At 37.5% G+C, this 13,436-nt stretch overlaps 1 protein-coding gene across 2 annotated transcripts in view; it reads left to right on the top strand.

Annotated features, from left to right (window-relative positions):
* The window catches only part of AFAP1 (actin filament associated protein 1), a 113,906-nt gene that overhangs the window by 62,831 nt on the left and 37,639 nt on the right, over window positions 1–13,436 (top strand). For both annotated transcript variants that reach the window (XM_053976477.1, XM_053976479.1), the window contains exons 4-5: window positions 5,647–5,755; window positions 11,107–11,318. In XM_053976477.1, coding sequence (XP_053832452.1) covers window positions 5,647–5,755; window positions 11,107–11,318 — 321 coding nt within the window. The remainder of the gene's footprint in view (window positions 1–5,646; window positions 5,756–11,106; window positions 11,319–13,436) is intronic.

Raw genomic sequence — 13,436 nt, 5'->3', positions numbered from 1 at the left:
CAGGTGTAAATACTCTTCAGACAATCTTCAGATCAAACTGTGGAGCCATAGGACGCCCTGATTCATTCTTCAATGCCAGCAAGTCTGTTCAGATCTCTTTCCCATCATCAGTCTGTGCTTTCTGAGGCTGTGATCTGTTTGTAGTCACTGTACATACTAAGCACTTTTCCAGTGATACCTTTAATTAGGCATTCACCCCCGAGTCAGCAGACACACTCTCAGGCTGTGTCAGATGTTCCTCCTCTCCCTGGAGGACAGCATGCCAAGTGTGTGCCTGCTGTTCTTAACCTTAAGCCTGCTCAAGTCCCTGTTCAGGATCACCCCCTAAGGAGAAGCTCCACTTGAGCTTATACTCATCCTCTGCTGGGTGATCACTTCCACTTCTTTCCCCCTTGCCCTCATCTGAGGGCACTGCAGGAGCTGGTGTGTGGCCAGTTCTGCATGAATCCCAGACCATGGGATTCATATTGCTGGGCATCCCATTATGTCAATCTCTGGGTGTTGGTTTTTCAGGGAATTCCTTCTGGTTTTTCCTGGTATCACTGCCATTGTAGAGGTGTGTGCTATAATTGCATGTGCAGTCAGAGATGGTCAGGTGGGACTACACCAACAGCCCATCAAGTGGCCCTGTTACCTCCCTTCTGGTGGGGCTGACAGGGTTACTCCATTCCAAAAAATTGAGTTTTGTAACTGTCTAGCTGGTTTTGCTGCCTTTTGTGCTCAGAAGCTGGGAAGATAAATTGTTAGACTTCCTTCACATTATTTGGCTCCCGGTTTTGTGGGCTCCAACTGACAAGCTCAGAAATAATAAACTTAGAATATGAGGCAGAGGTCAAATGAAGACTATTTCTCAGCTTTTCATTGTGTACACTCAGGCTAATATTGCACAGCTTAAAATGATCTTAATGTCCCACAAAGTCAGCACTTTTGTCCTGAGTAAATCCAAGGTCCATCCAGGTCCTCAATTTCTAGAAATAAATAGTGAATTCTCTTTTGTACAACTATGAATTTATTTAAGGGCTGTCGTACCAAGCTCATGGCAAGTACTAATGCCCAGTTTCCAACCCTTACTGTGTTACAAAAAAAGCCTGATTGAAATGTATGCTCAGTAATTTTGTGAATTGCATTTTACTCAGTTTGTTGGTTCATCTTGCTTTCTGGACCTCCATTTCTTCACCTGTGGAGTTAGGGATCACAGATGTGTGCATACTCTTCCCCCTGCCTCCAGGCTGAAGATGCAGTGGGGTTGTGCAGAGGTCAGGTCTAAGCTTGCTCCAGAGCAAATGACATGTGCCCATCTCAAAGTTTGTTCTTGACAGCCCAGATTTGCCTGCTGGCTCCTGAACAGGTTTCTGGGACATTCCCATTGTGTGACCCCTTTTCTGTTCTTGTGTTGCTGCCTTCAGCACTGATGGGTTATGTATCAGGTGGACCCAAACTGGTGGCTGATGTAATAACACAGCTGTAATGTGGCACTTGAGTTGCTGGCAGTGTTTGCCTGCAGCATGGGTTATTGACAGGCTCTGCTGAACTCACTGCTTTGCACTGGAAATCTCCACATCCTAAATCATTGCATGAAGGAAGGTATTTCTTTCTATCAAGTCTTCATTGGGGTATAAGGTGATTTTATATCCTCAGGCCTCTGTACATTGACATTTATTTTCCTTTGTCTTTCAGGCTGCTTTCCATATTGTCACCAGATTATCAGATAGACCATCCATAAAATAAAACTTACTGTCTATCTTGCTCAGTACCCTTGGACAGAAGGGGGGAAATAAAGTAGTGTATCTCTTAGGATAAAGGAAGAAAGAGTTTATTGGTCTGTGGAATACAGGTGGGCAGGTAGAGGGGAAGATCATAATATGCCATTAAATTAAGATGTCCATACAAGTCTGTTTCAAGAGTCCAGTAGGATAACAAATTTTACCATTTTGTTTCTTTCTCCTAACAATCAATCCTGTAAGCTGGAATTGGGCATCACAATCCAGTCTCTAATTTCATCAGAGATCTCAACTCTGTAGTGTAATGATCTGATCACCTCATTTGCTTCTTGGTTTCAATTAAAGCAGCTCTCAGTTGGTCTCAAACCCAGGGCCTGACAAACATCTTCATCAGTACTGTTTCATTATTGCTGTTATTATTCTGGACAACAACATATTACATCTTTGTCTCTATTCCTCCAAGGAGATAAAAGTAATGTCCATTTCTTTTCTCAGTTCTTATTCCTGTGACTGAGAGAGGTGGTTTATCTTGAGAGGCAACATTCTCTAGGTTTCTTCTCTGTTGTCTGTCATTAAAACAGAACAAAACAAAAAAAAAAAAAAGGGGAGAAATTCATGCTGATGCCTTCCTTGCAGGTTGCCAGGTCTTTCCTCCTGATACCACTCAAGCTACATATGTTCTGGTTTTTTTTTTAGATTTAATCTTTTTACAGAATATGTAAATAATTTTGTGGGGTTTATTGCCTTTTTATTTTTTCAGGTAAACTATTGAAAAGTTATTGAATAAAGACTTAATTCATAATTCATAACTTCATCAAAATTCTTCCAGCAAAAATTGCTGAGTGGAAAGAATGAAACAATACAACTAGCAATAGTAAAAACATTAAAGAACTATAAATACTAGTAACTAATACCAGAATGCACACATATACATTTTTACGTATCTTGGTGGTCAAACTCATAAACTCCATAGCTGCTGAAAGTTACAGCTGTTTATGGTACAGATTTGAGTGAGATTTTATTTTTGTATTTAATCAGTTGCATTTTTTTTAATATTAGAGCAGCCCCACTTTTATCAGAAAGTATTTAATGTTGGATGTTTCTGTTTCTCCCTGGAAAAAAAAATATATAATTGTTTTCAACTTTGTTATGGCAAGCACTGCAAAATGCATTTCAGAGAGGAGGGCCCAGTTAATTCAGCAATGGATTCCATCTGTGTTGACCTTGGCTGCACAGCCCAGCCCGCCTCAGCTGTATGAAGTAACTGGTGCTCCAGCAGGGTCAAAATCAGACAAGCACCATTTGTGTTTCATTTCCTTTTTTCTTTCTTTCTGAAAAACATTTTGTCTAAAAACAGGGATTTTTTTTTTCTCATGATCTTTATTGGAACTTCTCATTTGCCCCCGGATAAAATAGAGCTTTGAAACCTTGGTGCTGTGTCAAGTCAAAATTGGGATGACTCAGGACATGTATTTCCTGGGTGAATGAGGTTCAGTAATGATAGGAATTTCATATATTGTATGCACCTGATGGAAAAATGGTTTAAGGCTCAACCAAGAAATTAATTTGTCTAATGAAAAGGGTGGTATGAATCTATACTGCCCCAGGAACAAACTGTGACCCCAGCTAATGAGAACAAGGTTCTACCCACTGGTGTGAAGGCGGAAAATCCACTCTTTGGAGGCAGTTCTGCCTCTTGTGTCTACACTTCAGGCCACACAGAGGTGATATGTGTACGGCAATTCATAATTGCTGTCAATTTTCCAACAGTAATGAACATGTAATAATTTTTAATGTCCCTTATGGCTGTTGTGCAGCAGCTAACCTTGACAGACTCATTTATTTTGTCATGATGTGCAGGTTGTCAGTTTGATTTTTTTCAGCAAAATTATGGGATCACTACACTAAAAGTCATATTTTTTCTTTATTTTGCTTCTTTGACATATAATTTCTCTAGCAAATCTGGTCTGTGAGGAAATCTGATTTGGTCCACATTACAGGTAACAGTAATTGCCAACTGTAATTTGTAATTGATTGTGACATAAGAAGTTGGCTGTATTGTTTGATAATAGAAGTAATATTAGTGTAAATTTCAGTCTGACCAGGAATTTCTGTGTTTGGTCATGAATCAGTTCATTGTTCATGAAGAAGTTTCTCATTTTACTTGGTGTGCAAAGGTAAGTCCCTGCTGGATGAGCTGAAGGGCAGGGTTAGTCACCTGCTCCTCGCCTTCCTGCACTCTGGGAATGCACAAGCACTTACCTGCAAGGTGGAATAACCTACTTGATAGGAATTTGACTACAAAGCACTCTAAGGGTGGGACTCATCTTCATGATGGTGTTAAGAATTGGGTGACTGATGTAGGTGTGTGATCAGCAATGAGATTTGGAGAGGTCTAGCTTTGAAATATTCAAAGGTGAATGCAGCCCTGAAAGTGCCCACAGAAGTAATTTCAGTGCAGTTAATGGCACATGTTATTAAAGCTCAGGCTCCTCCCAGGTAACTTCAGGTCTGCAGGAAAAGAGGAGCAGAGTCCCTGTGGCCTCGTCTGTGTGATGTGGAAGAAGGCTCTGCTAGACTGGTCAGCCCTCCTGAGGCACAGCCCAGAAGTGTCTGTGTCTGACCAGGTTCTCGCTTCAGTATCTCCCTTCATTCCCTTAGTTTACACTGGATCAGTCCAGTGCAGACAAACACCGTTGTATCTCTGTGATTCCATGAAAAAAAAAAGTATTGAAAAACTGTTACTGCAGAAATGCGACTCTTCTTGCAAGTTAAGTTTTTGTAATCATGCAATAAACCATTGGTGCTGAAAAAAGGCTTCAGTATTTTCTCTAACATACAAATATGAAGCTAAAAACCTGGGGCAAATAGGAATGGGTTCCATAAAATACAGTTGTTTTGGTACTTGTTAGGAAATAGAACAGTAAAGTCATACAGAAGAAGTCACAGAGTACTAAATTAACTTTGTTTTTACATCAACATACCACCAGTTGGTCAGTTTTAAATTAAAAACAGGTTTATATTTAAAAGGATCAATTTAGAATTTGACCTAGTATTTGACACTTATTTTATCATGTAATATTTTCTTGATTTTTCAAATTTTGTCTTGTTTGTAGTTCATTTTTCACTATGTAGTAATAGCATTATAAACATTAATATATATATTAAGAATTGATTTGCCATTGAAGAAACACCTTTCATGAAAATATGGTTTAATTATTTGTCCTTAGTCTCTGCCAGCCCAGGCTATTTAACTTTTCTACAGTGTCCAACCAAACTGCTGTTTGCTGCTGTAATGTGAAGTATTTTAGGTGTAAAATATTAATAAATAAGCCTTAAAGTGATCTATGCATAGAAATCTCTTTCCTACATAGACCTGTTAGTTTTAAATGGAGAACTGTATCTTTTCAGCAGTTTTACCACTTAATGCTGTTGTAGAGAAAAATTCTTTTAATGTAGCTGTTCTATTGATCTTGTCATTCTTAGCAATGACAAGTAGGATTCTACAGTGTTTATCATCTCCAAAGGACTCAGTTGGAGGAAATGCAAGAAGGTTTTATTTCCTTATCATGAGTAAAAGTCTGGACAATAAGGATACATTTATAAATGTATCAGCATGTTATGAAGCATAATTAAGTCGCTTTACTGCTTCAAGTGTCAACCTTTACTTATTATTGCTTAATTATAACAACATATGAGGAACTTGAGATTTGGGCTTGCTTCTCATCTAAAAGATGCTGCCTTGCAGAGCATCTAATTGAGCCCTCCAGAGCCTTGCCTTTAGAGATAGTTAACATAAGAAAGTCACAAGAGCAGGGTTTATGAAGCTGGTTGCATTGGCGCTGATCATGAGCAGATGTTCTGTCCATGTTTAATTTAACACCTTGTTGCTCTGTAATCACTTTTTCCTTTTTTGTTCATTTAGCCACCAGATAATGGGCCTCCACCACTGCCAACATCCTCCCTTCCTGAAGGCTATTATGAAGAGGCAGTGCCACTTAGTCCTGGGAAGGCTCCTGAGTACATCACTTCCAGTGAGTAAGATATTTCCAGACAGTTTCTGAGCAGTTGGTAATTCCAGTGTCCTTCAGCTTTTTTAGTATTTGAGAACTCCATCTCTGTTGGTGCTGTGGTGTTGTGTTGTGAGAGTTACTTTGACAGTTTGGGCCAGTTCTGGGTATCCTCACTGGCCATGCACTGGACTGGTTTGCAGAACTGTTTTGGTGTGCTCACCACAGAAACAGTTTGCAGAATGGTTTTGGTGTTCTCCTTTTATAGAAAACTAAACTTGATGCTTAGGTGAGGAGCACATAAACAATTTTCAGCAGCTGTTGCAGAGGGTCCAAATTAGTCATTAACCTTTTAGATTGCTTTGAACCACAGACAATGGGGGCACTGGACCAGGAGTCCAGAGTTAAATATAGCCCAGAGTAAACGCCTTTAAATTGATCATATTGTGAATGTAGAGGTCTCAGAAACTGGTACTGACCTGCACATCTGCCTGCTGTGCCTCTATTGCACTGAGTTGCTTGCTAAAATAGACAAATAAAAAGGAAAAAATTAACTGTTGGAAAGATATGATTTGCAGTATTTGTGATGGCACATTGTGGAAAGGGAAAGGGATGAATTGGTCATGGCAGCTCCCACAAGCCATGTGTGATGCCTGTGTCAGTACTTTTGTGACCACTTGTTCAGGGCAGTAGGCAGAGGGCTGCCTCTAGTTGTCTACCAGAATGTCCTTCTGCAACATCCAAGTGTTCTTTTTCACACCCAAATACTTCCCCAAAGAGCTGTGCGCTTCAGTGGAGCTGTGCTGAGAGCACCCTGATGAAACACTGCAATGACTGCTGTGACCTCTACACAGGGTCATTTATGTACCATGCTTTTTTATTGGCTGGAGTAATTTATTACTTGTGTAGGGCTGATTTATCACTAATCATTGTTTTCTATGGTCCAAAGATTAAAGGCATATCTTCCCCTATTTTATAGCCATTTTAATTATTTTAAATTATCTCTCTGTTCTTAAAACATGCATAGGAGTCACCTTAAAACTAAAATACTATTCATCTGTACACTGAACAAACTGATGTTATCTAGCAGCTTTTAATTAACCTAAGAAATTCAAGATAACAAATGTGCTGGAAAGCAAATGAAAGAACATATGGACTTAGAAGAGCAGCAGAATCACTCTTCTCTTCATTTCCTCCCTTGAAATGCTGCAGGGTGGTCCTGCAGCACCTGTAACTAGTGAGCTTCTGACTTGGGTTTTGTCATAAACAAGAGCCATGCTCAGGCAGAAAAATGTTAATAGTGCAAATATTAATAGCACTGCTAAAAAATCACCTAGGGAAAACCAAGACAAAGTATGAAGCTGATTTCTTATTGTACTTAACCATTTAAATGCATAAAAATATTTAGGATAGCTGCCTTAAAAGTTCATTAGTAATTTCATAATTTAAGTGTATATATATATATATATATATATATAATATATCATATATATTTTATATAGTATATTTATATATATCTCCAGACATTGAAAGCTCTGTTAGTGTGACTTAGCATCTCACTTGCTGAGATTTTGTTACATTTTCTTATGTTCTGAATTTTATCATATCTTAAAAATTGTGTTAAAAGAATTCCTCTCTTCACCAGTAATGAAGCAGCTTTTAGATTCAATGTGCAGTTAGTAATACATCTTAGCTCATGCAAAATGTCCACTAAACCCAGTTGTGTGGTAATTTGAATCAGCTATTAAAGTGTATTAAAAGAGCTAAGGTTATAACCCTTGGAGTATTTGAGATGGAGAAGACAATAGAAAAAAGTGCTTGAAGTAGAAGAAGTGCAAGAATGCATCTATTGGAATATATATAATTATTTTAAGTAAACATTCCTATGGAATTTTGTTGTAATGTCATAAATAGCACAGAGACTTACATACCATGTGTCTTACCTGTAAAAGTAAACAAGCACTGAAGAAAATTGCAGAACATAGTCATGAAAATGAAATATCCATAACTTTCCCAAATCCCTCTAATTGGTTTGTAAATAAGTGCTTGCATGTAGATGAAAACAAGAGTGTGTATGACTCGTCTGTTAACTCTCTCTGTATGAAAAGCTACTGATCTCTACAATATGTCTAAATTAATACAGACTAGTCTTAGGAATACACTATTGCAAATAATATGAAAGTCCACTGTGATTTTCATGCATAACAATGGGAAAATTTGTGAACATGAAGGTGAAAAGCCAATGTCAAAAGAAGTTAGATGAATGTGCACAAAGTGCAAAATATGCAAAAACTTGTAGATTAGCAGCATTGGAACATGTTGTATCAGTGCATCCTTACCCTCTGAAATTTTGAAAGACTTAATAAATGCACTTTGTTTTGGAGAGAGAGACATTTTTCTCCACATGCTAGTTTGTGTGTCAGAGCCTGGAAATCTTGTTCTGGATGTGATGGAGCAGTTTGGAAAACAAGCAGTAGAAGCAGGATGTGGTAAAGAGGAGCCAGGTTTCATCAGGGATGATATGAGCATTGGAGGATGTCCATCCTGGTGTGAATCACACAAGAAGTTCTTTGTCTGGCCAAGAGTCCCACAAACCAAAAAGGGAGGCATGGAGAGTATTTAGTAGGCAGGATAAGGCAGCAGGTCCCCCAAAAATCCCATTAACCTGGGTCAGGATGGGAGTCTCTCCTGTTGGCTTTCATCCTCCTAGAAACAGGGATTTGGATAAAACTGCAGCTGCAGTGCCAGCAGAGTCCCAGCTGAGCATACAGCTCATGGCTAGCAGGAAATCTGTGCTAGGAATGCTTGTGAGCCATGTAGGAAATACCTGTAGGGTATTAAACGTGCAGAATTTCAGTTCCTACTATGAAGTCCCAACAGCTTTCTACAATTATTTTTTTCTAGAAACTGGTAGAACTTGCTGTAAGAAAATAAATAATAGGCTTCAATGTTTTGAGGAAAAACCAATGATTTAACCAAGTAAATTTGCTAGTAATAAGGCAAGATTGTTGCATGGGGCTTATAGTCAGAAGAAAATCAACTTTTCAGTGTAGGGTAAAGGGATGACCTGTAATTTCCATCCAAGGTGAAACATCCTTCAATGCAATATGAAAAAGTTAAATCGTATTCTAAACAGGGAAGAAAAACAGTGTGTTGAAACAGATTCAATTTTTTCATCCTTTTGATTGATGCACTTAAAGGTGTAGTTCTCTGATAGATAAGTCTCTGTTGTTCAGACTTCCCATCTTAAGAATGCAGAAAAAGAACCCAGCTCCACTCTCTTGGGAAGAATATACTTGAAGATTGTCCCCTCTGAACAGTTAAGTTTCAAGTTAATCTGACAAAATTTAACCCCTAGACACTTGCATTCAAAAGGTAGTTTCTTAATGGAAAAATTTCTTTAGCAATGATAATGGAAAATCCCACCAGAACAGTGTATCCATATCTCAACATGTGAGCAGTGAGTTCTTACTTCTGCTTCTCACCTAAAAATCAAAATTGTTTCAGAATAATATTTTTGCCAAAACCAAGGCAAAACCACAGATGAGGTAAAAGAATATTGTAGAAAGGGACCAAACATCAACATGAACATTGTGACATTGGCATAGCTGCGACAAACATCACAACTGAATATAAAGAAAGGCTCATTAAGGTCTGATCATTACATCAGACCTTACATTTTGTATTTGGTAGCTCCATGTGAATGATTCAGTCTCTGTGCCCAGCAGGCTGGTGTGCTGCTGTGTGTTTGTGACTGGTCAATGATCTCTCAAGCATTTCCTGATGTTTCTGTGTGAAAGTTTGTGGGAAGCTGCTCTGAAAGAAGTTGGAGCAGGGAGAATATTTTGGTTTGATTCTGCATTTGGGGGATTTTTGTTTAGGCTTTTTTCCTTCTTCAGGGGTAAGAAGGATGAAGCAGCAAGTTCTACTAGATCTTATATATTCTTTTAAATAAATATGCAAAAATAAATACTCTGGAATAAACGTTTCCAAATTTGTCAGTTTAAATATTTGCCCTAAGTTTCTCCGTCCTCCTCTTGATTTTTGTAAAGCATGTGAAAAATTGGAGTGTTTTCCCACTGATAATCATCTGAGGCTTTTACCACTTGCCCATATGGAGCTGCCCCAAACCAAACACCCAGTAGCAGAATTGACTGGAAAATAGCAATTCAATTTTAAAAATGAGCTTCCAGGGTTTTAAGTTTTACTTTCATTTCACTTTGGGATGGAGATATACTGTTTCATCCACTTTTATGAAAACAGAAATTGGATCAGAATATCTAATTTTGATTCAGAGATGTGAGGTATGTTCCATTCTGACTATACACATAGGGAGGAACTGATGCAGAATGAGCTTTCCAGCAATTCACTGTCTTGTCCTCCTCCCAGTCTTTCCAATTCTCCTTCCTACACCCCAAATGTCTCCTAATCACCTAGCTAAAGCAAACAAGAGATTTTCTTCTACCTTCTGGCCTAAAAATATATCAAAGTCTACATGAAATGTTTAGATGAAATTTCAGCTTTTAAAAATACTCTGGTTAGTTTTCCTCTATTTGAACATGTGCCAGTGGATAACAGGCGTTCCAGTGTTATTGTCTGAAGGGCTTTACATACATATACCCACATAAACAAATAAGTATGGATGGTGGAAGACAGGGTTCTGTGATAATGGCAAATGAGTTTGCTAGTTGAGGGTACTGCTAGATCTGTTTGCATTGTTGAAAATGAAAGGCCTGAAGAAAAATTGTTTAATTAAAATGGAAGCTTGCCATTCCATCACCAAACTTGGGGCAGGATTAAGCAGCTGAGGCTAAGCACAGAACAGAAGATTTGTGCACAATGCTTTTACCTCCATCAGAATCTGTAGTTCAAGGGACAGCATTGTCTATTGAATGCTTATTGTAGCAGTACAGGGGCTGTATTTGGGAATTACAGGAAATGTTATGGTGGGTAGATACTGCCCCATAATGTGTTCTTATGGCCTTTGCCATATGGGGTGTTTGTTTCTTGATGTGGTGTCCTAAAGCAAGATAAAGATGTTTCTCTGTGAAAGAATTACAGAAAATGAAGCTGTCAAATAATATTTTGAAGATAATGAAACACTACCTGAGATTCTAGCTATGTATTCCCAGTTTATTGTTTCATTAAAATTCACAAGGTGTCTGTATGGGTCTTCTATAAAGTTTCATATTGGCATAGTATCTCTTGTTTAATTAACTGAATGCATTGATATTACTGAGCACTGAAACAGTAACTTGTTCATGGCTGACTTTCAAAAGCTTTTGCTTAAAATGAATCTTCTTGAGGTTTTCAGTTATTTCAGTGTGCTTCATGGCTAAGTGTTTTAACCTAACACTTTTACACTTTTATTAAAGATTATGACTCAGATGCCATGTGCAGCTCTTACGAATCCTACGATGAAGAGGAGGAGGATGGAAAGGGGAAGAAAATGAGACATCAGTGGCCTTCTGAGGAAGCCTCTATGGATCTGGTGAAGGATGCCAAAATCTGTGCCTTCCTTCTGAGAAAAAAGCGATTTGGGCAATGGGCCAAACTACTGTGTGTTATCAAAGAAAACAAACTACTGGTAATTCTTATTTTCAGCTAGCTATATTTTCTTTGTACCTTTTAGATGATGTATTTATTTTTACAGGAATCTGATTTTTGGAATATGTTCTGCAAACAGTGGCCAAGTCTGCAGTAACCTTACCAAAGAGTTCAGTCATGATTTACCCAAGAAGCAGAAAAGCACTGAAATTATAAGTGTTATCATTTTGCCACTTAGAATTTTTATTTCATTTGAGCTTGAACCCCAGCAGTTCTCTGATATTGGAAAGAACATCTGGCCCATTATCTTCTAAACTATTTAATTTGGAAAAAAATAGTTGCTGAAACTGTAAATCCAGTCTTTCATTCCCTGCGGACAAAAAAATCTCATAGGGAGCTCTGTGTGTGAACCGTTGGATCAGACTGCTGGAGAGAAAAATCCCTTGTTGGACTGAGAATTCACTTGGCAGCATATGCTGTGGTAATGTATACACTTTAAACTAAACCTTTGCCATCTGTTCTGCAGTAATTATGATGCAGTATTCACATGATGCACAGCTGCATTATAAAAGGGACAGAAACAAGTGGATGTATTTATTCCTTAAGCAAATCTGTTATGCTTCTTTCTGATCGGAGGCACCAGTGAAAGATTCCATTAATTATCCACTCATAGATTTATTTTTGTTTTCTGAAAAGAGACCTTAATTAAGGGAAACACTTACTATGTGTTGTTAGGAGCAAACTAATGCTTATAACAATCAATAAGTTGGGGTCATCAGTGCTCCTGCCTTCTGATATGGTGCTTCCAGCCATTCTACCTAATTACATAACAATTACTGCAATATCCCAAATGTTAAAAGCTGATTAACAGGTCATAGAACATTTTCTGTGGAACCTCTATATTCTGCAATGGTACAATGTAGTTTAGGTGTGTTCACTTTTCAACTACATTTGTGCTTATGGCAGTACAGAAAATAGCAGGATATGAAATGGAGGTAAGAGGTTTCTGAAAATACAGTTGGAATGAATTTGTTAGTTTGCAGTAGCTTTAATTTTTGTACCCTCCTGTATTTAAATGTTGAAAAAAAGGTTCATTCTGATTCAGCTTTTATTATATTCTAATAATGCCATTATCCTTAATGCACATTTTTATTACCATATATCAGTATCATACCAGATTTCAGGACCATCTGATAACAACTTGAAGAAAGGAAAGAAAGAGACAGAGAAACAGATTTTTCCCTGAAGTCATACAGCATTTGTTCTACAATTACATTTATTGCTCCATATAAAAATATGTTATTTTTTATATTTTCATTTCCTTTACCCACATGTGTGGTCCAAAAAGCTTTTTTTTTTTTTTTTTTTCCTTGTAGCGATCATCTTTCAGTAATTCTGTAATGGAGATTAAGAAAATAAAAGTCACAATAGGATTCTAATGACCAAGTTACACAAGATTGGTTTATTGTTTGAAGGAGGACTTGGACAGTTAACTTATGAGATATGCAAGTAAAACAAATATGTGTTCTTAGGGATTAGTAATTGCTTCTGTCATAAATGCAGCTGTCATCATAAAACAAAAATATTTTAATTAGAATTAGACATTAGAAATAACTTTTAGTAGGGAATTACTTTTCACTTAAAGTCCATTAGGGACTAATTTTTCACTTAAAGTCTTTGTATATATACATACTTCAGTTTTAGCAATGTATAACTTTAAATAAAATATTTAGATTAATATAAAAGGAATTACAAGCTGTTTATTGGTTCTTAAAGTGAATAATGTTGTATATCTTCAAGATTTCATAGCTTGAAAACTTAGTATTTTTTAAATGTTGCAAATTAAAAATCTGTGACCAAATTGGAGAAACTTTGGTGTAATGGGCTTTGGAGAGGGAAGACATATCAGTGATCTGCAGAGGCTGGTTTAGAGTTGGCTGTATTTTCTCAGCTAACTTGTAGTGTTTATAACATACTTTTGTCAGCTGCTGTCTTCCTGACAATTGCATCCTGGCATGAATACTGCTGCAGGCATGCAGAAGTTCATGTGCTTTTCTCTATTCACATAAATGCTCAGCTATTCTTTGTATGCAGATACTAATTAGTCTTATTGATTGTCAGAGCCCCCTTTATTATCAGATGTCTTTTTAGCTTTAGT

Source organism: Vidua macroura, chromosome 4, assembly GCF_024509145.1.
Source record: "Vidua macroura isolate BioBank_ID:100142 chromosome 4, ASM2450914v1, whole genome shotgun sequence".
Taxonomy (NCBI): domain Eukaryota; kingdom Metazoa; phylum Chordata; class Aves; order Passeriformes; family Viduidae; genus Vidua; species Vidua macroura.
Note: the sequence above shows the minus strand (reverse complement) of the source record. Positions and strands in the feature narration are given on the sequence as shown.